At 59.7% G+C, this 24,080-nt stretch overlaps 1 protein-coding gene across 1 annotated transcript; it reads right to left on the bottom strand.

Annotated features, from left to right (window-relative positions):
- Positions 1-32: 32 nt before the first annotated feature.
- LOC119110903 (protein dachsous) lies at positions 33-16,255 on the bottom strand (the record flags this gene model as incomplete). The annotated part of the gene is made up of 18 exons (XM_037234779.1): positions 16,190-16,255; positions 15,515-15,680; positions 14,358-14,440; positions 13,686-13,856; positions 12,848-12,979; positions 11,558-11,796; positions 8,823-9,205; positions 6,960-7,199; positions 5,860-6,088; positions 4,780-4,895; positions 4,230-4,438; positions 3,656-3,816; positions 2,961-3,209; positions 2,379-2,487; positions 1,936-2,094; positions 1,360-1,559; positions 795-912; positions 33-247 (listed from the first exon to the last, which is right to left on the bottom strand). Coding segments are annotated over exons 1-18 (3,245 nt in total), but the record flags the coding sequence as incomplete, so codon positions are not given.
- Between the last annotated feature and the right edge of the window lie 7,825 nt (positions 16,256-24,080).

Here is a 24,080-nt window from a genome sequence, read left to right as displayed (position 1 = left end):
CCTGGCGCGCCGCGCCGCCGGCGAAGCTGTACGTCAGCGCCGGATGCGTGTCGACGTCGTTGGCCGTGACGGCCGTCACCACGGCGCCCACCTGCGCGCCCTCGCTCACGTTCGTGACCGAGTGCGGCGGGAACGTCGGCCGGTTGTCGTTCACGTCGATCACACTGATGCGCAGCGCGCACGAGCCGACCATCGCCGGTCGGCCCTGGTCCGTGGCGACGATCGTCAGCTCGTACGAGGAGCGGATCTCGCGGTCCCAGCACGATGTTGGTCCTGACGACACCCGAGAACGGCGACTCGATGACGAACGCGTCGTCCAGGTTGCCTTCCAAGATGCTGTAGACCACGCTGGCGTTAGGTCCCGTGTCGGCAATCAGTCGCTGATACCTGTGGAAGGTAAAAGCCAAAGTGGAAAGTGGCAAAGTGGAAAAAAGTGGAAAAAAGTGGTAGAGTGGAAAAAACCGGTCGGCGCCTCTCAAAAAACACGTCGCTATATTCCGGCGTGATTCAACGTGGCGGTGGCGGGTCGCAGATGTCCCTGCCTCACATAGTGCTTGAATCGTTTCGTTGAGACACAAGTCACTCATTTCAATCTATCAAAATCCGAGGCAATATAACTGTACCACAAAGAGATTAACGCCTACCTATGCATAACATGCCTTCAGCAGCTGCACCTCACCGGGGGAGGGGGAGATGGAAGCGGGCAAACAAGTGGGAATAAGCAGCCGCTGGCGAAATTAAACGAGCCCCGGGTATTCCCGGCTGGCGTTTTTATCCTGCTCTGCCCCGCTCACCTGCACCACGAACGTGCCCTTGTTGTTGCCCTCCCAAACAGCGCTGATGTACTCGTCCTGCGTGAAGCGGGGGGCGCTGTCGTTCTGGTCCGTCAGCTCCACCAGCACTGAGGCGTACCTGAGGCGGGCGCCGGCCCTCTCACACACGTGCATGCACACACGCAATGTCGTCTGGGCGGCTGTGGCTCAGCTGACGCGGGGTTGTTTTAAAATTCAGCATACACTTTGCTGAAGCGTGTTGGCCGCACAGAGACGGCACCACACACCTTAACAGACCGGTGATATCAGCATCGCTTGCACCACATACTGAAGATCACGCATCAAGTCCTCACTGGTGAGGACTGGACAAGTCACAACACATCTGTGTACCTAGCTCCAGGAACCACTGCGATGACAATGACCAGGGCAGGCGCCTGACCCTTTGACAAACGTCTGCCTACAAGCCTACGCTGGCAGTTGCGTGGTTCCCTGTGCTTGTGAGCCACGTGGCCGCCCGACTCCTCATCCACAATGTGGTGGCATCGCCAGCTCGTGCGCGGCTCACACATCAGACCTACAGTCTTACCCATAGAGTGGCGTGGCGCCCTCGGCCTGCGAGACGACCACCAGCCGCAGCTGTCGCGTCAGCTCGAAGTCCAGCCGCTGCGGGTCGCGCACGCGGATCAGCCCGTTGTTGGCGTTAATCTCGAACGTGTCGTCCTCGTTGCCGGAGCCGAAGCTGTAGGTGATGCGCTGGCGGCGACCGTCGCTGCGCACGGCCGTCACCTGGCGGCCAAATGGGCAGGGTCAGGTGGGGGTCGGATCATGCCAGGTCAGATCAGGTTAAGTCAGGTCACCTGCAGCAGCCGATCAGCACACGGCAACCGCTCACTGAGAACAGCCGACTCGCAGTTACAAAGAAAGGAAATGGACTAACGGAAACGGAAACGGAAACGAAAAAGGAAACGGGCACGGACATGCAAGTTAATTCGATGCCCACAGTGGGCTGGCAGCCAGATGGGAGAAACGCAAATCTCACTCCAGTCCGGGTCGTGATGAGGCATCGTTTATTTACGAGCACGCCACGTTTGCCTCGGCGCGTGCCACCATGCGAGCCGCGTGCAGCAACGGTGCCGCAGCCGGCCCCACCGCCAGGTCGTACCTGGACGACGTCCGTGCCGGCCGGGGCGTTCTCGGCCACGGAGCCGCGGTACGTGTCGTTCTGGAAGCGCAGCGTGGTGAGCTCGCGTTGCTCGCCGACGTAGATCTCCACCAGCCCGGAGGCCGTCTGCGGCGGACTGCCGCCGTCTCGGGCGATCACCTGCAAGGCGCGAGACGCTCGCAAAGGCCGTCTAACCAGGCGAGCAGAACGCCCGGAATCCACCGGTTGTCGCGATCTCAAGCTCCCGACGCATGCTAGCAGCCAGATGTATTTTTGCAGGAGTTGTTGTCGGGATACAGTGTGCAGATGATGTTTCCTCTAAGTTCGCTCGACAGCAGGTCGCACTATTCAATGATTTAGGATGCAATTGACACACGCACGACACAGCTGCGCCGACAAGGAATTCAGTCGTGTGGTATGTCCGGGCCAGACACACATCTCACCTCCAAGTGGAACAGCCGGCCCGACTCCTTGCTGAGGGACCCAATGGCCTTCACTACGCCCGTGTCCGGGTGGATTCGGAATGGGCCGTTGGCCGGCTGGTTTGTGAAGCTGAAAACGATCGCACGCGTTACTGACGTTCGTTTGCAGAAAGAAACCGGCGTAAAAGCTGTGCACATGCGACCATACTGCTTTGAGGACTGTTCGCGATAACAAGCCGCTAAAATCGTAGCGCATTTTATGTTTTCAATTAAGTTCGCAAGACGCAAGGTCAGCCGGATATGCCGCGAACCACTCTTGAACATCAGAGATGAGTCAACGTGAATATATATCACGTTAAGAGGAAAAGGGGATTTCGGCCCGTCGGCTATGCTACAGACTGCAGAGTATTACTGCAGTGTCTGCACCTACTGCACTACGTCCCTCAAGACGATGGGGTAGGACCAGCGACTTGTCCATCAACACTGGGTTCCGGGCTGCCTCACAGCGGTCTGATCTAGACCGAGGGACACCTCGCCGGGGGAGGGGGTGGGGACGGCCAGACCCACACCGGCCGACCAGCCGGCGGCGGCACGCCCGCTGACCTGTAGCTGATCCGGCCGTTGGCGCCATCATCCTCGTCGACGGCCGTCACGGTCAACAGCTCGGCGCCCTGGCGCGTGTGGGCCGGCACGCGCGCCGTGAACGGGTAGCGCGCCAGCACCGGCCGGTGGTCGTTGGCGTCCTCGATCGTCACGGTGACCGTGGCGCGCGTGGCGCGCGCGTTGTACTGGCCGCCGTCCATCGCCTGCACTTCGAACGTGTAGGTGGACTGGCGCTCCCGGTTGAAGGTGCTGCGGAGGATCAGGTGGGGTCCGAGCATCAGCAGGGCGCACACCGCAGCCACTCTGTTACAGCGTTGGCTGAGAAGTTGTCGTTTGTCTTGCAGATTACCGCATATGTCTGGTGAAAACGCGCAGGTAGGTGATAGCGAAAGTAATCTTCTACCACGCTCATGACATTGCTTGAATGAAAGGCCTAGGAAATGGTAACAACGGTTACAAAGCCTTTAATAAAACTGGTTCACCGAACGCTTCAGCTTGACGGAAGCTACACTTACTGACCCCTGGAAAAACCAATTGCCACCGGAAGCTTTAGAAGTACGCTTTGAAAGCAATGTGCATCATAACCACAGGGAGTTAAACGACATGTCATGCTTTGTGTGCCAAGTGTGCGAAAATACAACGCACTGCCCTGTTTCCAGGGGAAGAGGGAGGAGGTGCCTATTGCACCCGCTCACCCAGCCGTGGTGATCTTGCCGCTGTCGTTGTCGATGCGGAAGCGCCACTGGGTCTCGTTATTGATGCTGTAGGTGATGCGGCCGTTCGGCCCGCTGTCGTCATCCGTGGCCTTGACCGTGATGACGTCAGTGCCCAGGGCAGCGTCTTCGGCCACCTGGGCCTGCAACGGCCAGACGGAGGTTCAGCGAGGCTGCACAGGCCACCTTACTCTCGCTGGCTCAGAAGCCGGGCCACCATGACAGCTACGTTTCTTTTTTACTGCCTAGCATATCCACAGATGCCCCGTGTCACAAGATGAGCCCAATGAAAACGGAAATGTCCGCGTGCATAGTCAAAGCAGGAGCCGGGGAAAAATGTCCGAAGGAAATTTCTTCCCTCAAGGCCTCTTACGTTGAAACTGAAATAAACGCATAACTCATAAACGTTGGGAACACTCACGAAGCCAAACGAGAACGACTTCGCAGAAAGACCATCGCAGTCATAACACCCCAGAGACCTACACTAATAAGCAGCATATTTTCTGGAGCTGCGCCCCACACCGCTCGGCCGGCCCCGGGCAGGGCGCAGGCTGACCTGGTACTGCCGCCGCTGGAACACGGGGTCGTTGTCGTTCTGGTCCTGGACGCGCACGTGCAGGTCGCACGTGGCGCGCCGGGCCGGTGAGCCGCGGTCCTGCGCAGTCACCTCCAGCCGGTAGGCGTCGCGCACCTCCCGGTCCAGCGGTCTCACCGAGAGCGCGCCAGACGCCGTGTCCAGCGAGAACTTGTTGCCCACGTTGCCGTCTGCCGCAGAGACGCGCAAGTCATGGCATGATACACATATCTCGTTGACGAGGAATGTTCAAGCGCGGCAAGTCTGCTCGCTAGAAAAATGACTGCAATAAAATTACGGCATTTTACGTGATATTTTTACAGCAGGCACGGCGCTACGCCGCAGATGTAGCCACGACAAAGTGCAGCTGCAGCGTTACCTCATAAAAAGCTGCAAAGCCGGGTACGAACTCTGCACCTTTTAAAAGGTCTTCAGGGGCCTTCAAAGGTCCTTTGCATCCGTATACATTTCCCCTCCGTTACCGTGTCGGCCCATGACGCCACACGTGGCCCCTAGCTGCCCCTCCCCTCACCGGTGATGCTGTAGATGATCTCGCCGTTCCTGCCGCTGTCAGCGTCCACGGCCACCACAGCGTGCACCACAGCCTGCTCGCTGTTCTCTGGCACGCGCAGCGGGTAGCAGGAGCCCCTGCGGCGGGTCAGGTCAGGTCAGGTCAGTGCTCCGCCGGCCCGTGACCACCGCCGGCCGGACTGGGGCCAGGAGGACGGCCCACGCCATCGAGCGGACGGCCCAGGCCGGACTGAGGCCGGGAGGACAGCCCAGGCCGTACTGGGGCCGGGAGGACGGCCCAGGCTGGACTTAAGCCGGGAGGACGGCCCAGGCCGGACTGAGGCCGGGAGGACGGCCCAGGCTGGACTGGGGCCGGGAGGACGGCCCAGGCCGGACTGGAGCCGGGAGTACGGCCCAGGCTGGAATTAAGCCGGGAGGACGGCCCAGGCCACCGGCCGGGCCACGGCGACTCGGAAGCTGCACTAGCGCAAGGCACAGGCAGGCGTCTGTCAGGACACGCTGACACGGCCGGCTGCGGTGCAAAGCTCACGGAGTGCACACTGGCCGCGACCGACGCCGACGTGCCGTGGTGCGGCGGTGCCGCACGGTGGCCAAAGCAGCGTCGGCTGACGGATCAAAACGAGGAAAGTTCCACATGCCAGCGGCCTGGCCTCATGGCAAGCTCTCAGGTGTGACTGAATTGGGCGACTTTGCTGGGACTGGAATGAGCATTAAACGGCACCAAACACCAAGCACCAAGACAGCACCAAACAACTCTTTAGGAAAAATACTCGTGTCCTTCCCACCGGTATTAGCTGGAGAAAAAGTATTTCCTTCAAAAGCATACCGCACAACTAAGAAGCAGCCATAAAGAGTGAGGGTGACCCAGTCCCCCAACTTTCTTGCGTAATCTAACAATGCGCCTATGGAGTTGCATGTAAACAACGACGTTCAATATTGAGATGCTCTTCCAATCGTTAATCTGTGGCTGGGCTGCTAAAACACGCGACGTCGCTGAAAATTTCCTGCGACAACTTGTTAACTAATGGGGCATATTTCTTGTAAGACATGGTACAAGAACGCACATCATTCCAAAACTTACTTGAACTCTGGTGAGTGGTCGTTCTCGTCGAGCACGCCGACGACGACGGTGGCGGCGTCGAGTCTAGGCGGAGTCGAGTCGAGGCGGGCGTACACGGTCAGCACGTGGGTGGCGTGCGTCTCGCGGTCCAGCCGCGCCGCCGTGCTCACCTCGCCCGTGCGCGCGTCCACGCGGAACATGTCGCCGGCCAGCCCGTCCGGAATGTGGTACGTCAGCCCGCCGTCGCCACCTGTCGGCAGCGCGTCGAAGTTCGCTCCGTACCTCCCGACGGGGCCGCAGCTGCGGCGCATTGTGCGCCCCCGCAGTCCATCCCACTCCTGCTATTGATGTGGGGTGATTTATGGCGCGGCGAGATAGCCCCAAACGAACTTTTATTGCCGGGATTTGCATTCCAGGAGTCTTGCACACCGAGATTATCGTGGCGTTGTAATGTAAATAGCGACCCGCTGCTGTGATCGCTGCTCACCCGCCGCTGTCCCGACCGCTGTCACGAACTCAACAGGGGCCGTTGCTCATCTTCGTCCGGAGTTCACCAGCAACAGCGGTCACCCAGTCCCGGCCAGAGCTCACCAGTGGCGGCTACCCGCCTTCGTCCAGAGCTCACCAGCAGCAGTGGTCCCACCCTCTTGGCCAGGGCGCATCAGCAGCCGCTACCCACCCTCGTCCAGAGCGCACCAGCAGCCGCTGCCCATACTCGTTCAGAGTGCACCAGCAGCCGCTAACCACCCTCTTCCAGGGTGCACCAGCAGCGGCCACTCCCCTTCGTCCGAGGCGCACCAGCAACGGCCACTCACCCTCGTCCAGGGCGCACCAGCAGCGGCCACTCACCCTCGTCCAGAGCGCACCAGTAGCGGCCACTCACCCCCGTCCAGAGTGCACCAGCAGCGGCCACTCACCCTCGTCCAGAGTGCACCAGTAGCGGCCACTCACCATCGTCCAGAGTGCACCAGTAGCGGCCACTCACCCTCGTCCAGAGTGCACCAGCAGCGGCCACTCACCCTCGTCCAGGGCGCACCAGCAGCGGCCACTCACCCTCGTCCAGAGTGCACCAGTAGCGGCCACTCACCCTCGTCCAGAGTGCACCAGTAGCGGCCACTCACCCTCGTCCAGATCGTCGGCCGAGACGCGCACCACGAACGAGCCGATGGGCGACTTCTCGCTGACGTTGGCCCGGTACAGCGCGCGGCCGAACAGGGGCCGGCTGTCGAGCACAGGCTGCACAGTGACGCCAACGACAGTCGAAGTCTGCTGCATTGGCTGGCCGTGGTCTGAGGCCGTCACATTCAGCGCGAACTCCGTCTGCGACTGGCCGTCCAGGGGCTTGCCCACAGATAGCAGACCTGCGAGGCCCAGGCGGCTGTCAACCCGTTGTGTTTTGTTGGCGCCGGGTCGGCCCGGCCGACGTCGCAACGTCTGCTGGCAATCGGGTGAAGAGAGTCAACCTAGCATGGGATGGTCACGCGGCAGCACTGTACCGTACGTAAAGATCACCGCAGACTTGGCTGGCGAGAAGGCCGGATGCCAGTTATTCAAAGTTCGTGGAAGTACCTGTTTTGAAAAAGCAGTACCAAGCATAACAAAGAACTTGGAGGAAAAACACTCAGCAAAGCACTCTTGCTCTTCTCAGGAAGTTCTCTGAACCCAAAACCACGCGTGCAAAGCATTCATTATCAAAATGTCAAGAGAAGAACACCGATGCCGCACATTTCTTACTTGGAATAAAGACAATGAGCGAATCACATACGTTACACAATACGCTTGTGGTATTGGTGGCGGTGGCGGCTCACTTCTTTCCACTATGACAAATCAAAACGCTCGATAGATTAGCAGCCACAATCTGGGTGTCTTCCTTCCCATAGTTGGCTTTTCTAAAGAGGGGCACACGTGGAGGACGCCGTTTCTCGCGACCGGAAATCGCCACGGCCCGCAATCCACCGCCAGCGCATTGTTGACAGCCGTGCGGTGGCCTGCTGCACCGACCAGTGGTTAGCCAAGGACTGGTCAGGCATTGCGGTTATGGCAACATGGGCCGTAACGACCTCCGCACAGACTAACGAGCTTAGGGAAACCGCATCCCGACGTGTTCCGCAATAAAGCCGAGGTTTATTGACGTTGCACTCGTTCACTAATGATGCGGCAAAGATGAAGCTTCGTGCACGGCTTCGCGGTCGCGCGCGGAAAGAGACAAAGTGTAGGGCGAATTGTACCATGCCTAGGTTTAGAGGTCAGACACACCATGCTTTCTTTGCGTTTGCCAAAGACATATCGTGAAAGAGCCCAATTGCAAAAAGTGTTAACGACGCCAGGCATTTTACCATGATCCTAAAGCTGAGTCTTTGGAAGCGGTTTTTTTACAACATGCTACGTTCCGAGCATTAGCTCGGTGTGCAGCCTGACTTGTCAGGGTGCGGCAGGATGCTGCCTGGCGTGTGCTATCACGCCGTGCCGGATCATCCAGTTCTCGGATGACGGCGATCACGGCATCATAGGCGCTCTGCAACTTCTGAGATCATGCTGTATTCAAAAGATCCCATGACTTGCAAGCAAATTTATGCCAGGAACGAGCATCAGAAGCCAAGGTCGGAGTCGGAGTCGTTCTGTTCTCCGTTTTGAGCAGATCCGTAAGCTATCTAGAGTAACTCTGTAACTAATGCGTGACCGCAAAAAGTCTTCTAAGTGGATGATATGAGCGCGAGCAGATTTATATTTACGTGACTGCAGAGATGTCGCCCGCGGCTCTGAGACCCACGACAACCAAAAGCCTGTACACAGATTGCCGGCGACCGAGACCACCTAGTCAGCACAGCACAGAGCTGGGCACGAATAACCATTGCAGTGGATGCGTTCTTAAAGCCCAATAACTTACTACCTCCGAGGGGAAACGGGAGGGGCGATCAGGCCACTCAGCGGCCCCACGTGCCGCCAGACTGCCTCGGGGACGGGGGAGGAAGTAGTCCACTCACCGGTCTCCTCATGCAGGAGGAACACCTGGTCCGGGTCGCCGTCCACGATGCGGTACGTGACGCGGCCGTTGTCGCGCGAGTCCTCGTCGACAGCGATCACGTGCAGCAGCGGATGGCCGACCGGCTCGTCGCGCTGCACGGTCAGGCCGGCGCCGCCGGCGCGCACGAACACGGGCGCGTGGTCGTTGACGTCCTCGACGATGATCTGCGAGGTGACCGAGGTGCTGAGGCGCGACTGCTCGTCCTCGCCCTGGTCCGTGGCCGTGACGATGATGGTGTACTCGGCGTGCTGCTCGTAGTCGATGGCGTCCCGCAGCGTGAGCGTGCCCGTGTACTGGTCGATGGCGAACGCCGGCTCTGGCGACTGCTGGCCCAGGCTGTACCTGAGGGGGGGGGGGACGGGTCTGTTAACACCAGCTCTGGCACTTCTGGCCCAGGCTGTACCTGAGGGTGGGGTGGGGGGGGGAGGTCTGTTAGTGGGGTAGTGGGGTGTTCTCTGAGATAGCTTCTAAGGCAATAAAGTTATTAAACTTACGATCAATTCAAATTTCATCGACCTAGGATCACATACGACGGTCAGACCGAGATCAAAACCAGCCTGATTTTTACCCGCGATTTTTTTGTATGGGGTAGCTTCTGGTGCTAATTTTGAATTCACTCATAACATGGACTGCAACAAAATTTTACATGGACTTCTTAAAGGTCAGTGTAGGTCACTGGCGTAAAATGACCCAGGTCAGTGTTTGATCTAAAGAACAGACCGCCCAGCGCCAACCCTGATACTTAATCCAACACAAAAATCACAACAATTTTTTTTTTTGGTCACCTTGACGTAATCAAGAGTAAAATATGGTCAATGACCTTAAAATAGAGCACCAGTGACCTTTGGCTTAAAACAGGTATCTGGATTCAACGCGATTGCATGGGGAGGTCTGGGGACATTTTCAACACCAATATGAAGTTTGATCTTGTTTGACTTTCTTTGGCAGAAGGCCATAACCTAGGAATCTTAGATTTTAATGCAATACATTTCATGTAGAGGCTAATTCACCCCGTGAGTTTGGAATCTCTAGCTCTATTAGTTTTTGGGGATCTCGAGGGTCAAGTTGAGCCCCACCCGGGCGAGAGTATTCCAACGGACCCCCGGGCGAGTGCTGACGCGTGTTGTCTCGGTGCAAGGATGCCGGATAAGTCCTCAGTTCTTGGGCAGCCCTCCGATCGGCAGAGTCTCCACGACTGGCGCTGGCTGCTCCGATCGCCGTCGGGGTCGTCCCCGACCTTGACAGCGCAACATCGCGTGCTCGCGGCCGGGCTTCGGTCACCCGCGTCGGCTTCTGCTGCTTCGCGTCTAGCCACTGAGGCCGCTGGGACGGACTCCCGGACGAGGAAGCGATCCTCGGCGAAATCCAGCTCACGGCACGGATTACATGCGAGACGGTCGGCGGAGCCGGAGACAGCTGGACCGGGCACGCCCGCCAGCCTCCTCGGCAGACGACAGCGGCCCCAGAACCGGACAAGAGGGCCCGCGGCTACACAGACAGGACCCACGCCTCTCTGTGAAACGGCCTCCGCGGTGATGTCACGGCGGCACCAACTCGCACCGATCATCCATCGGTGGCCACCGACGCCGCAGCTCAGCGCAAACGTGAGTCCGGCCCCCGTGATGAATTATACCGGCAAACAAGCGGCCGCTCTATGCCGAGCGAGATTTGCATGTCGCATGAGCAGCTGCTTGGGCCCCGGCTACGGTGATGGACATTGTCGATTCTGGGTTTCGAAGAAATAAGACGTTTGATGGCCATATCGGTCACGGTCCCCGGAGCCCTCCCACTGAGTCGCCGATCAAAAGGCCCGACGATTTTCATCCCTCATTTTCAGTCAGTGCCAGACAAATCGCTGCATTCTTTACCGCATCGGTGTCATTGTGTACAGATGCAATGTAGATAAACTAAACGGCATCGCTATGCACCTGGGGCTTCTTAAGTGCAGCCTACAGAATGGATGCATGTTGTCCCAGGCTGTTCTAAGACTCCCAGGTCTCCGTAAGTGGGAGCACACGTTTTGCCACATACGCAGGCGATAGCATTGGTGATGGTTGGTCTGCTTCCCTGCCTTCGTCTCCACATCCTAGGCAAAGATCGTATCCGTTGACCCAAGCACTATTCCCCTAATCCGGACGTCATGGCAAAACGGGTACCGAGAAGCTGCTTTTCGCAACGGGTGCCGAGAAGCTGTTTCTCGCAATGCCCGCAATAATGGCTACCACCCTCGTCTGGAGAACTGCGAACACGCTTGATATGCGTGACCCCTGACACCCGCATCCAACACGAAATGTCGGCCCACCCAACCCCCTCATCTGACACTGTGTGTCGATCCACGTGAATCACGCATCCGACACTGCATGTCAGCCCACCTGACACCGGACGCGACCCGCATCTGACACCGCAAGTGAGTCCACCTGACACCCGTGCCCAACACCGCCTGTCGGCCCACCCGCGCCTTTATCTGACGCCGCGTGTTTACGCACCCGACTCCCGCTTTCGACGCTGCGTGTCGGTTCATCTGACACTCTTGTCTAGCACCGCATGTCGGTCCCTCTGATATACACATCTGACATCGCGTATCGTCCCCTGACGCCCTTATCTGACACCACGTGTCGGCTCACTTGACGCCCGCAACTGACACCGCGGGCCGGCTCACTTGACACCCACATGTGACACCGCGTGTCAGCGTACCTGACAATGCCGTCGGGGCCGCTGTCGCTGTCCGTGGCCGTGAAGTTCCAAACAGCTGAGCCGGGCGCCAGATCCTCGGCCACAGAGAACAGGATCAGGTCCTCGGCGAAGGAGGGAGCGTTGTCGTTTACGTCCTGCACCAGCACGGTGACGGCTACCTCACTGTTCTGCGGGTTTGTGGCGCTGGCATCGACGGCCGAAATTTGCAGCTGGTACTCGGAGGCCATCTCGTAGTCCACCTGGCGGCGGCGACACGCACTTGCGTCAGACGCCGGGATGGAGACCCAGGAGTCCAGACACGTGTTCAATTCAGCCGCCGGAGCAGCGAGTCACGACACGCGCTCATGTTAGGCGCCGTGACGGAGTGTCATGACACGTACTCGTGTTAGCCACTGGCGCAGAGTGTCATGACTCGCGGGGGCTCCGATGGAGCCGCCGGTGCCGGCCCTTCCCGGCTCTCACTCGCGGTCCGTCTGTTGCCATGGCGACCATGCTGTTCAGCTGCCACCGGGATGAGACGCCACTCATGTGGGCCGTCCGGGTTCAGTAGTTTACTGACAAACACGCCAAAAAAACGCCTTCCTGCCTGCGATGGACGTGGCGATGGCAAAGATCAGAGTTATCGTCTTCGATATCAGAGCCTTGACGAATATAGACGGAATCCCATTGAAACACCTACCAACGTGAATGATTTTTGATCATGCTCGTCTTTATAGCTCTGCTGGCGAAAACCGTTCGTTGATTTAGCCTGCAGATATTTTTTGACTAGTATGCCTTGGAAGCCTCTGAGCAAAAGTGATTGTTGGGGATATTCGCGATTTCTCAATTCCAGACGTCCTTGTATCAATTCCATCTAACACTGTTTGACAACACTGGATTAGTCGGCAATAAAACGGACAATCTTCTGATCGAAGCAGTAAGCTTTTCGGAGAGTTGAAAATGTTTACCAGTGCTGAAGGCGGTTTGCAATTCACGAAGAAAAAGCGGTGCAACGGTTGATGTCGCTCATTCTATACCACCCAGTCACTGGCAGTCCATTACAAGCACATCCCGTAATCCACGTCCCATCCATCGACGGCGCCGGTCGTGCTTCGAGTGCATCTGATGTTAACACAACCCCAGTCTTCACACAACTGAGCCCAGACAGAGCAAATGCCAGGCCCTTACATTTCGTTTTCGTCACGGACCCTGTCACTGTGACGTTCTATCCAGGCTGAAGACATCACGCCGGAGGCGTGGCTTCGGCAGTGGTCCCCTTCGCCACCAGCACAGTGCGGGGCTCTCGCTCACCTCTCGCGTGGTGATGAGCGCGCCCGTCGCCCGGTTGATGTCGAATGTGTCGTTGAGGTTGCCGCTGAGGATGGTGTAGGTGACGCGGCCGTTCTCGCCGGCGTCCCGGTCAATGGCCTCCACCATGCCGACCTGACGGACAGCACCGTGTCCTGTCACACGCTCCTGGACGCTTGATTAATTACGCGGCCGACGCCGCATTTCGGACGTCAGCTCCACGACAGTTGCATGCGGACATTTCTGCAAATGGATGCCTGCACTGGCGAGAATGCAGTTGGTTCGGAGGACAGCATGCCGCGCGGTTCTCCGCGATGCAAGCCATGGCGCGCTGCTGGCGGTGGCGTTCGAACGCCAGGCTTCTGCTAACGACCGCGATATTTTCGGGGGCAGGGCAGCGCAATTACGTGCACAATGTCCGCGTTCGCAATGCAAGGCAGGATTATCAGATGGGTAGCGTGGATCGCTGACATGCGACTTCTAGTACAAGTTCACGGAAGCGGATGGAGTCGTCGTCCTGTGAGTGACCGGCGCAGCACGTCATTTACAGGATGTGACTGACCGGCGCAGCATGTCACTCACAGGATGTGAGTGACCGGCGCAGCACGTCACTCACAGGATGTGACTGACCGGCGCAGCACGTCACTCACAGGATGTGACTGGCCGGCGCAGCACGTCACTCACAGGATGTGACTGACCGGCGCAGCATGTCACTCACAGGATGTGAGTGACCGGCGCAGCACGTCACTCACAGGGTATCAATAATCACGTTAATAATCGCCAACGCGATAGGTCGGCGCCACAGCGCGATCACACGCAGCGGATTGGCCAGTGGTCCCACCTGGAAGCCAATCGGCGAGTTCTCCCGCACGGTGAACGACAGGCTAGAGGTGGTGAAGGTGGGTGAGTTGTCGTTCAGGTCCAGCACGTTGATGGTGAGGGGCTGGCTGGCCTGCCGAGCCGGAGCGCCGCCGTCCCGTGCCACTACCTCCAGCCGGTACACCGCCTTCGCCTGGGACACAAGCACACCTCCAGCTGCTGAGTCTGCGCTCATCCGTTTCACAGGTTCGCTGAGACCCCAGCTGCACAGCAGGCCCGCCAGTGCCAGGCTAGTGCCAGTCGGCAGGTCACGCCAGCACGCGGCTGACCTGACAACGCGCCGCTGGCAGTCCCACGAACTCACGCTGGTAGGCCTGCTGGCAGGCGGCGGCGGCCTGCGGCATGCATGACCGAAAGTTGGCGGCAGGGCCGTTCCGACCCCAGCTCGCTATAGCATATGGCTGGGACTGCTGGGACCGAACGTCGGGGGCAGGGCCGTTCCGACCCCAGCTCGCTATAGCATATGGCTGGGACTGCTGGGACCGAACGTCGGCGGCAGGGCCGTTCCGATTCTGGCTCGCTACGGCATACGGCTGTGATTGCTGTGACCGCACGCCGGCGGCAGGGCCGTTCCGTGCGCACATCGCGCACGGTTGGCAGTCCAGACGGCGCACGTCCGAGCTGGTGGGCGTACCTCGTGGTCCAGCACCCGGGTGGTGGAGATGACGCCTGTGACCGAGTCAATGCTGAACGCACCGTCCACACCCGCGTCCACACCTGCAAGAGGTCACAACGGTGTCGTCATTGGCATGCAACCGCCTATTCAGGCGGGTTGGATTTGAAAATGCTCTGTGCATACTCTTACAGAAGACCGGTCATGCTGTTCATACATACATATTTACAGCTGAGGTGGCAGAAAATCACTATGCGCGTAGAGTGGCTCCTATCTTCCAGTTCCAGGAGTGCAAGACACAGGAATGTACGGCTATCGAGCCCCACCCACCGGCCTCCCCTCCGTGTCACTGCCGAGGACCACCCAGACGGATTGCCCGTTTGCCGGCGCTAATGGTCCGCGGTCAGCCGGCACCTGAACACGGACAGCCAGCAAACGCTCCACGCGGGCCCGAGATAAGCCGACAGCAGCCACTCATAGGCCTCATGTCGACACTGCACACCGGCCTGAGATTTGTGTCCTATCACCGACTGATGGCCGTCTCTGCAACAGTCAGGTGCCAAAGCCCGCACTGGGATTTGTGATCACGTGAGCCAGGGGCTGGAATGGCCTACTGCATACATGCTCACTCATTTACCGTTGTGTCATAATGAAAAGAAATCAGATGTTCGATAGAAATCATTGAAAGCACCCGGACCTGAGCATAACCGCACGCCATATCTCCAATCCCGATCTCTATGGGCTACTGGTTTGAATATCAGCACATAGCAACAGTCCCACTGGTCGCGCGGTATGCATTTAGCCCTCGTTATCTCCGCCAATTGTGGTGGGTCTGCACCAACAACGTCAACATTGGACGCCGCCGCTCGCTGCACACACGTAGCCCATAGCTTGCCTTCACAGGCGGCACTGCGGGTCCCCGCCCGCTACCTGAACTCGAGCCGGCACCACCCCTCCCCGCCCCCTCCTGAGGGACCCCCTGCGGGTCCCCGCCCCCGCCCGCGACTCTCCCGACGCCGGCTGTGGGCGTGCCTCCCCGTTCCCTCCAGCGGCGCCCGCTGCTCTCCCAGCGCCGGCTGTGGGCGTGCCTCTCACCCCCTACGGCGGCCCCCGCGGCTCCCCCATCGCCGGGCCATAGGCGTGCCTCCCCGCCCCCTCCAGTGGCGCCCTCGGCTCACCCGGCGCCAGACTGTAGGCGATGGAGGCGTTCTGGCCCAGGTCAGCGTCGGTGGCGTGCACCTGGACCACCTCGGAGCCAGCCTGCTGCTCCTCGCGCACGCTGATGACGCCGTCCAGCGGCTCCACGAACTGCGGCTCCGAGTCGTTGTCGTCCAGCACGCGGACCTGCGGCGCACGGAGACGGTCAGTGGCCGGATCCGCGCGGTGCTCCTTCCCGCTGAGCAGTGCACCGCAGACCTGCGGCGCGCGGGGCTGACCAGCGGCTGGATCCGCGCGGTGCTCCCTCCCGCTGACCAATGCACCGCAGACCTGCGGCGCGCGGAGCTGACCAGCGGCCGGATCCACACCTGTGCTTCCGCCTGCTGACCAGTGCGCGGGTGGTGAGCTGTAACGTTCAGCGTGCTACGCACGACGCTCAATCGACGCCTGCACGTGGCGGCTGGACACGCAGTCTGGGGTGGATGAGTGTGCTGAAGCGTGCCAGCCAGTGGGTTCAGGGCTGGAAAGCCGCACCAGACTCGACGGGGTGGCGTCAGCGAGCTGTGAGGCCGCAACAATTATCATGTTGTGGTGCGGATGGAGTGACAAATCATAATGCTCCCGCGTCGAAAAAGATCCAATATGACGGAGCAAGGTGGTGTGAAAGTCTGTGCTTGCACACAGATGGTCAAAACCGTCGACACACCGTAAGTGTGGAACGCGTGCCTGTTGACGCCCAGTGGCAGTCGCGACGGATGCATTCTAGAGCAAACCTGATGATCATCACACTTATCCTAACTCCACCCGACGCGACACGAGGCCGGCACGTCGCGGTGAATGTGCCAGCGCCAGTGTCGTTACCTTGACGAGCGCAGAAGAGTGGCGCGGTGGGGAGCCGTCGTCAGAGACATCTACCGAGAACTCGTACAACTCGATCAGCTCGCGGTCCAACTCGGCGGCTGTTCTCACGGCGCCTGAGGACAACACAACGTTGGTCGTCATGGTACTTATTGACGTATTTGGCCGCTTTCATCAACTGAAACCCTTAGGAACCTGCCCAGAGGTGGGTGAGCCGAACACGTCTGTTTAAGCCTATTGTTTCCATGCGTCACCATGATGCTGATGCCGAACACTCCTAAAAATCTGGATGGTCAATGGACGATACCCTCCCCCCCCCTCCCCGTCCTTCTTCCGACATCCATGGGGCCGTTGATCCTGATACGCTCCTTAATGTGAGCCGAAGCCAGTGAAAGCTCACACTTTGAATTTCAAGCCAACACCCATCAATTGAGAGACCAGCAGCTTAAGCCGTCTGTGCTCCTACGAGTGTCAATACAGCAATACATGCAAGCAAGGAAACCAGTAGAACATTAGCCGCACACACTCACGCACACAGACGCCACAGATTACGAACAGCTCGCCGTGACTTGTCAGGCTCCTTCCCAGGCGCACGTTCGCACCAGCAATCCCCGTGAGGGTCCTCCCCGAACCCTCTCAGGCCGAGGCGGTGACGGCTGCCGGCTTTGGCGGATCGGTGACGCGGTGCTCCAGGCCGCTGGCGGGAGGCGCGCTGGCTGAGCCGGCGCCGGCGGGCCATCCGCTCGCACTCCGCTCGGCTTCGGCTCGCCAGTGTCACCCGGTTTTTTACGACAGTAAGCCGCGGTCGCAGTCTGATGGCCCGATAAGCCAACGCGACTGAGACGAGGCCCCGACCGGTCGGCCAGCGCTGTCCAGCATTCCGACGATCGGTACTTCTACCCAGTGACTGTTATGGCACAGATCAGCATGCTGAACAGGAGCAATGGGTGCCGATGAGGATGCTTAACCCTTGAGTGGGCACACTCCGCGGCTTGGAACGGCTGATCTCGAAGGCGATTATCTAAGTTGTCAAATCACCAGGAAGCATCGCCAGTGGTGCACGATCTTAGAGACGTATAAAAACGTTCAAATGCAAAGTACGGAATCACATGACGAGAAACAAATGCATTCAGGCTTTAAGCCGTTTATCAGCCTCGCTTTTGCCCGGATGCTACACGCATGAGGCGTGCTCTCCTGGTGAGCTGGATAGTGCGTGATGCACGTTCGTGGTCTTGTGATCGGGCAGGCACCAGCTGACCCTGTGCCTCATCACGAGACAAATCGCGCGCCGCATCAGCGGTGAAGGGAGCCTCCAGCGTCTCCAGGCAACACCGTGCACGGGACTCCTGCTATTTGCGTCGGCATGCCAGAAATAATCGCCTCATCACTTGACACCCATTGACACCGCATAGTAAGCGATGCAGCATTTGCAGCGCTACGCTCCACCTGTAACCTGTGCATTTCTGTGGCCGATGGTCATTGTCTATCTCGAACCACCACACCACACACGACTCTTCAAGTGAGAGCAGCCAGCGTCACACGGACGTCCCCATCTGCGCGTCCCTTTCCCCCCTACCCCCGCCGAGCGGCCTCAGCGGGCCCGACCGCCCGCCTCGCCAGGCGGCTGTCTCCCGCCCCAAGCCCGGCCGCCGGCTGCAGCGCGCCGGCCGGTGAGGACGCTGCGCCCCGCCCGGCCGGAGCGCCGCCACGCTCCGCTGGCGCCTGCCGGCGACACTCAGCCGTGCTTAGCGAGATGGCCGCGACAGTTGTGGTGTCGAGTCGGCGCGGATTAATCACACTCCGTCGCCGAGTGAAGTGTCCGGAGCGGACTGGGCTGGCGACGCGCAACCATCTGCGGTCGACGCGGTGCGACACCGACACCTTGTAACCTGCTTAGGCCGGCTTAGTGCGCGAGCCCTGCGCTGCGTCGAGACCCGGTGGCCGCGCGCGTTCCGGGCCCTCCAACGGAGCCTGTGCCACGTCACAGGACAGCATTCCGACATTGGCCGCAGCCCTTGCAGGCCAGGCGGCGGCGCTCGCCGGCATCTGTCGCACGCGGTGTATTCGGACAGCGTGTTGACGCGGTTGAGGGTGAGTTGATGGAGCGTCCCAAACCCGAGTGTGTGTGTGTGTGTGTGTGCGTGTGGGGGAAGGGGTGCCTGACTGTGTGTGTGGGAAGGGGCGGGGGGGGGGGTGGTGCGGTTCTCAGTGAGGGTTGGGCGGAGCGCCACTAACCTGTGCGAGACATGGCAGGAGCGCCGCTGCCTAGAGAGGCAGCGGGCGGACCTGACTGGGCGGTGGACAGACGGAGCGTCGCTGACCTGCGTATGGCGAGGGTGGGGTTGGGGTGCGTGAGGCGTGAGGAACGCCACCGACCCGCAGATGCGGCGCGGTGGGCGGAGCAGCACTGACCTGTGCGCGGGTCCACCCGGAAGCTGCCGTTGGCCGGGCTCAGGCTGTAGCGGAGCGAGGCGTTGGCGCCCAGGTCGCGGTCCGTAGCCGACACTGAGCCGAGCGCCACGCCCACCGCCGAGTTCTCCGACACGGCGAACTCGTACGTCTCGTTGCTGAACTCGGGCGCGTGGGTCGTTGACGTCGAGCACGCGCACGACCCGCGCGCGCGCGCGCGCGCTCCGCTCCGGCGTGCCGTTGTCGGTCACCTGCACGGTGAGGCGATGAAGATCGACCGTCTCGCGGTCCAGCTGGCCGCGCAGGTACACCCAGCCGCTGTTGGGGAAGATGCCGAACAGCTTGCTGGGCGACTCGACCAGCCGGTACGTGAGGCGCGCGTTATTGCCCGTGTCGGCGTCCGTGGCCGTCACCTGCAGCACCTGCGCGTTCACGTCGAGGTCCTCGCGCACGGCCACCTCGTACTCATCGAGCTCAAACGCCGGTGCGTTGTCGTTGAAGTCTTGCACGTCGATGTGCAGCGTGAGGTTGGCTGAGAGCGGCGGCGAGCCCATATCCGTGGCGGCGATCACCAGCTCGTACTCGCGCCGCCGCTCGTAGTCGACCGGCTTGGCCAGCGAGAGCGTGCCGTCGCGCGCGTTGATCGCGAACGCGTCATCCGGGTTGCGCAGCAGCCGGTAGCGCACGCGCCCGTTGTCGCCCGAGTCGAGGTCGCGCGCGTGCACGGCGTAGATGGCCGTGCGCAGCTCGGCGTTCTCCGGCAGCGAGAGCGTCGCCTCGAGCGACTCGAACTCGGGCACGAAGTCATTGACGTCGCCGATGGTCACGTTCACCTGCGGGCAGAGGCGGCGTCAAGGTGCAGGGCAAGGCGGCAAAGGCGCGTATGGTCAAGGGCTGAGGCAAAGGGCAGGTCAAGGTCAAGGGCTGAGGCAAAGGGTAGAGGCGCGTAAGGGGCTGAGGTAGAGTAGATGTCGCGTCAGGGTCTAATGTAGAGTGGGCGTCGCGTCAGGGTAAAATGTAGGGCAGGTGTTGCGTCAGGATCAATGGTAGAGCAGGTGTCGCGTCAGGCTCTAAGGTAGAGCAGGTGTCACATCAGGGGCTGGGGCAGGGCACAGGTGTCGCGTCAGGTTCTAAGGTAGAGCAGGCGTAGCGTGAGGGCAAAAGGTAGAGCGGGTGCTTCGCCAGGATCTGTGGTAGAGCAGGTGCGGCGTCAGGCTCTAAGGTAGAACAGGTGTCACATCAGGGGCTGGGGCAGGGCACAGGTGACGTCAGGGTCTAAGGTTGAACAGGTGTCACATCAGGGGCTGGGGCAGGGCACAGGTGACGTCAGGGTCTAAGGTTGAACAGGTGTGACATCAGGGACTGGGGCAGAGCACAGGTGACGTCAGGGTCTGAGGTTGAACAGGTGTCACATCAGGGGCTGGGGCAGGGCACAGGTGGACGTCAGGGTCTAAGGTTGAACAGGTTGTCACATCAGGGGCTGGGGCAGGGCACAGGTGACGTCAGGGTCTAAGGTTGAACAGGTGTCACATCAGGGGCTGGGGCAGGGCACAGGTGACGTTAGGGTCTAAGGTTGAACAGGTGTCACATCAGGGGCTGGGGCAGGGCACAGGTGACGTCAGGGTCTAAGGTTGAACAGGTGTGACATCAGGGACTGGGGCAGAGCACAGGTGACGTCAGGGTCTGAGGTTGAACAGGCTTCACACTAGCGCCTGATGTAGGAGACAGCAGCGATATTAACGGCGGCTGTCAACGCCTGATGCATGAGGACAGGTGCTGGCCAATCTATAACAAGGCGTTTGACAGCGCTGCTCCGGCTGATAACAATAATGGGCTGCAGTAACTCCCGAATGTACCTTGTTCACTTAAACAAACAAGGGTAGATAACCGCTCGCTATTTGATCGCCTTGATGGAATTCTTCGATCGGTCCAGCAATGAAGAGAATGCCATTTTGCCTCGCGGTTGATGCCTAACGAAGACAACAACAAAAAAAACAGAACAAACGGAGGCATTGGCTCCAGTTATTCTAGTCTTCTTGCTAGTTCAGTGACATGTACAAAGCGATTAGTCGCACAAAACGCGACGTTTCTTTGCAGCGTTCTGCAACCGCCTGGCTGCATCGCAAAGATGGACGTAACCCAATCAACCGACGGGCTTCACCAAGTGAAGTGCAGGCGACGGTGATCGGATAAAGTGCAGATGACGGTGATCAGATAAACCACGCAGAAATAACAGAGTTAACCGAAAAGGACACGCCGAATGAACCAGACGCACTTTACCGAATCAATCAACGTCAAGGAAAAATCGCATTGGCAGGCTGATGCTGTCAGATGACTGCGTTGCAGTGGTGCGGTTTGGCGCGCCAACGTGCTCCAGGGTCACTGACCTGCACGGACCCGGCTAGAAGTGTCTGTGGTGGCGCCTCCCGCTCCCCCGCTCCCCGCTGCCCTGCGGTGACCGTAGGGTGGGGGGCCGGCCCGACATGGCCACTGCCTGCGTGTGACCGTAGGTGGACGGCCGGCCCGACATGTCGACTGACCTGCGTGTGGACCGTAGGTGGGGGGGCCGGCCGACATGTCGACTGACCTGCGTGTGACCGTAGGTGGGGGGCCGGCCCGACATGTCCGACTGACCTGCGTGTGACCGTAGGGTGGGGGGGCCGGCCCGACATGTCGACTGACCTGCGTGTGACCGTAGGTGGGGGGCCGGTCCGACATGTCCACTGACCTGCGTGTGACCGTAGGTGGGGGGCCGGTCCGACATGTCGACTGCCTGCGTGTGACCGTAGGTGGGGGGCCGGCCCGACATGTCCACTGACCTGCGTGTGACCGTAGGTGGGGGGCCGGTCCGACATGTCGACTGACCTGCGTGTGACCGTAGGTGGGCGACCGGCCCGACATGTCCACTGACCTGCGTGTGACCCTAGGTGGGCGGCCGGCCCGACATGTCGACTTACCTGCGTGTGACCGTAGGTGGGGGCCGGTCCGACATGTCGACTGACCTGCGTGTGACCGTAGGTGGGCGGCTGGTCAGACATGTCGACTGACCTGCATGTGGCCGTAGGTGGGCGGCTGGTCAGACATGTCGACTGACCTGCGTGTGACCGTAGGTGGGCGGCTGGTCCGACATGTCGACTGACCTGCGTGTGGCCGTAGGTGGGCGGCCGGCCCGACATGTTGACTGGCCTGCGTGTGACCGTAGGTGGGCGGCTGGTCAGACATGTCCACTGACCTGCGTGTGACCGTAGGTGGGCGGCTGGTCCGACATGTCGACTGACCTGCGTGTGACCGTAGGTGGGCGGCCGGTCCGACATGTCGACTGACCTGCGTGTGGCCGTAGGTGGGCGGCCGGCCCGACATGTCGACTGGCCTGCGTGTGACCGTAGGTGGGCGGCTGGTCAGACATGTCCACTGACCTGCGTGTGACCGTAGGTGGGCGGCCGGCCCGACATGGCCTGCACGTTGAGTAGTACAGACGTGTGGGTCTCGTGGTCCAGCCGGGTGGCGGTCCGAATCACACCCGACTGCGGGTCGATGGCGAACGAGCCTTCCGGATCGCCCGTGTAGATGCTGTAGCTGACCTCTCCGCCTGTGACGTCACCAACAAGGCCAGTTGACACAAATTCTTCCAGACGCCCAATGGCAGCCCTACCGACCAAAGGCCTGCGCAGACAGCGCGTCAGCAGAGACACAATTAACGAGGCTAGGGATAGCTCTCGGTTTGATGGGCCACGCAGCCCCCAGTTGCGCCAAGCTTAGAGACACTCTCTAGGCAGTTGTTAAAAATATTGGCTTAACTTGGACTTGATTTGGCGATCAAATGACAGTTACGGTGGATTACGGTGAGTCGTTATCTGTTTAAAAGAAGCCGATGCGACACCTTACCCTGCTGAGCTTATGGTCACGATGCTTATTGCACGGTCACGAACAATAGATAACAAAGTGGTTTGGGCAGCAGGAATCGGTCCACACGAAGCTCACGCGTGCAATGAATTAGCAGCTTCTCAATTTGTTTTTGCATTCTAACAGTGAGATTACAGCAAGCTGCTATCAAGAGTATGCCAGGCTTTTGTTATTCGAATCGGAGATTTGTGTGTATGCCAAGAAGCTTAAACATATCGTAACGGGTTAGATGCTTCATCTGCTCATCTGTTTCATCCGACCGTGAATGACAGGTTTATACTGTAAGGCTGCTGATATATAATATGATTCATATGATAGGTAAGGTCATTCTGGACCACACACCAGGGACTCTGAACAAGGCTGGAACCTCAGGGCCCGAACCTCACGCCGATGACGCCCTACTGTGGCGCTGAAAGGGCTCACAAAATTTGATTACGGAAGTTTATAAGAATTTACAACTGCTTCATTCGTAAAATTCCTGCCATAGGAGGAGAAATATCAGTCTAGAAACAAAGATGCCGCCCTCCCCAATCCCTTTCGCCGAGTAGCACCGCCTATCAGCAGCAGTCATGCGTCGCACCAGCGCAGACAGCCTGCAGACTTGTAGCCAAGGTCTGGGGCCCAGACGTTTGGCCCCAGAACCCGAACCCTGACTTCTGGCCTCTCATCTGAAACCACTGATCTCTGACGATTGGCCCATCACCTGTAACCCTTGACCCCTGGCTTCCGGCTCCTGGCTCCTCGTCTCCGTCCGCCGACCGGCCGACCAAGAACCCTTGACCCCTGGCTCCTGGCTCCTCACCCAAGACCCTTGACCTGGACCACTGACCACTGACCCGTTACCCTCGGCTCCTGAGTTCTGGCTCCCTGTCCTCAGCCGCTAACAGCCGGCCGCTGACCGCTGACCGCCAGCGTCCTTCGCCTCTGACCTGTCTGGCCGGCGGCGGCCCGCACGGCGCCGACCTCCGAGCGGACGGCGGCGTCCTCGCTCACGGCGAACAGGTAGCGGGCGCGCTCGAACTCTGGCGGCCGATGGCGGCTGTCGGTGACGCTGAGCGCCAGCCGGGCCGCCTCCAGCGAGCGCAGGCCGCCGCCGTCCGTCGCCTCCACCTCCAGCTGGTGCTCCGTCGGAGAGGCGCTCAGCGGCCCCGTTACGAACACCTGTCGGGAGGTGGGCAGGCCGACCTCAGTCACGCTGGCGTGTCCCGCTTTCCCGACGAGAGGTGAGGTCTCACCCGGCTGGTGCTGTCCCCGAAACAAGAGTGAGCTACCTGGTCAGAGTTCATGTTGCCCACAACACAAATGACTCATGTAGCAACGTCTGCACAAAAGCCGGCACTAGCGTCAGCGTCGGGAACTCATGCCTGCTTTTAGCTGCATGAGCAGGTAAAAGCGACCGGCATTGACATGGCAGCA

The sequence above is a fragment of the Pollicipes pollicipes genome, unplaced genomic scaffold, assembly GCF_011947565.3.
Source record: "Pollicipes pollicipes isolate AB1234 unplaced genomic scaffold, Ppol_2.1 Scaffold_7247;HRSCAF=8697_pilon_pilon_pilon, whole genome shotgun sequence".
Taxonomy (NCBI): domain Eukaryota; kingdom Metazoa; phylum Arthropoda; class Thecostraca; order Pollicipedomorpha; family Pollicipedidae; genus Pollicipes; species Pollicipes pollicipes.
The sequence above is the reverse complement of the archived record's forward strand: the minus strand, read 5'-3'. Positions and strand labels throughout refer to the sequence as shown.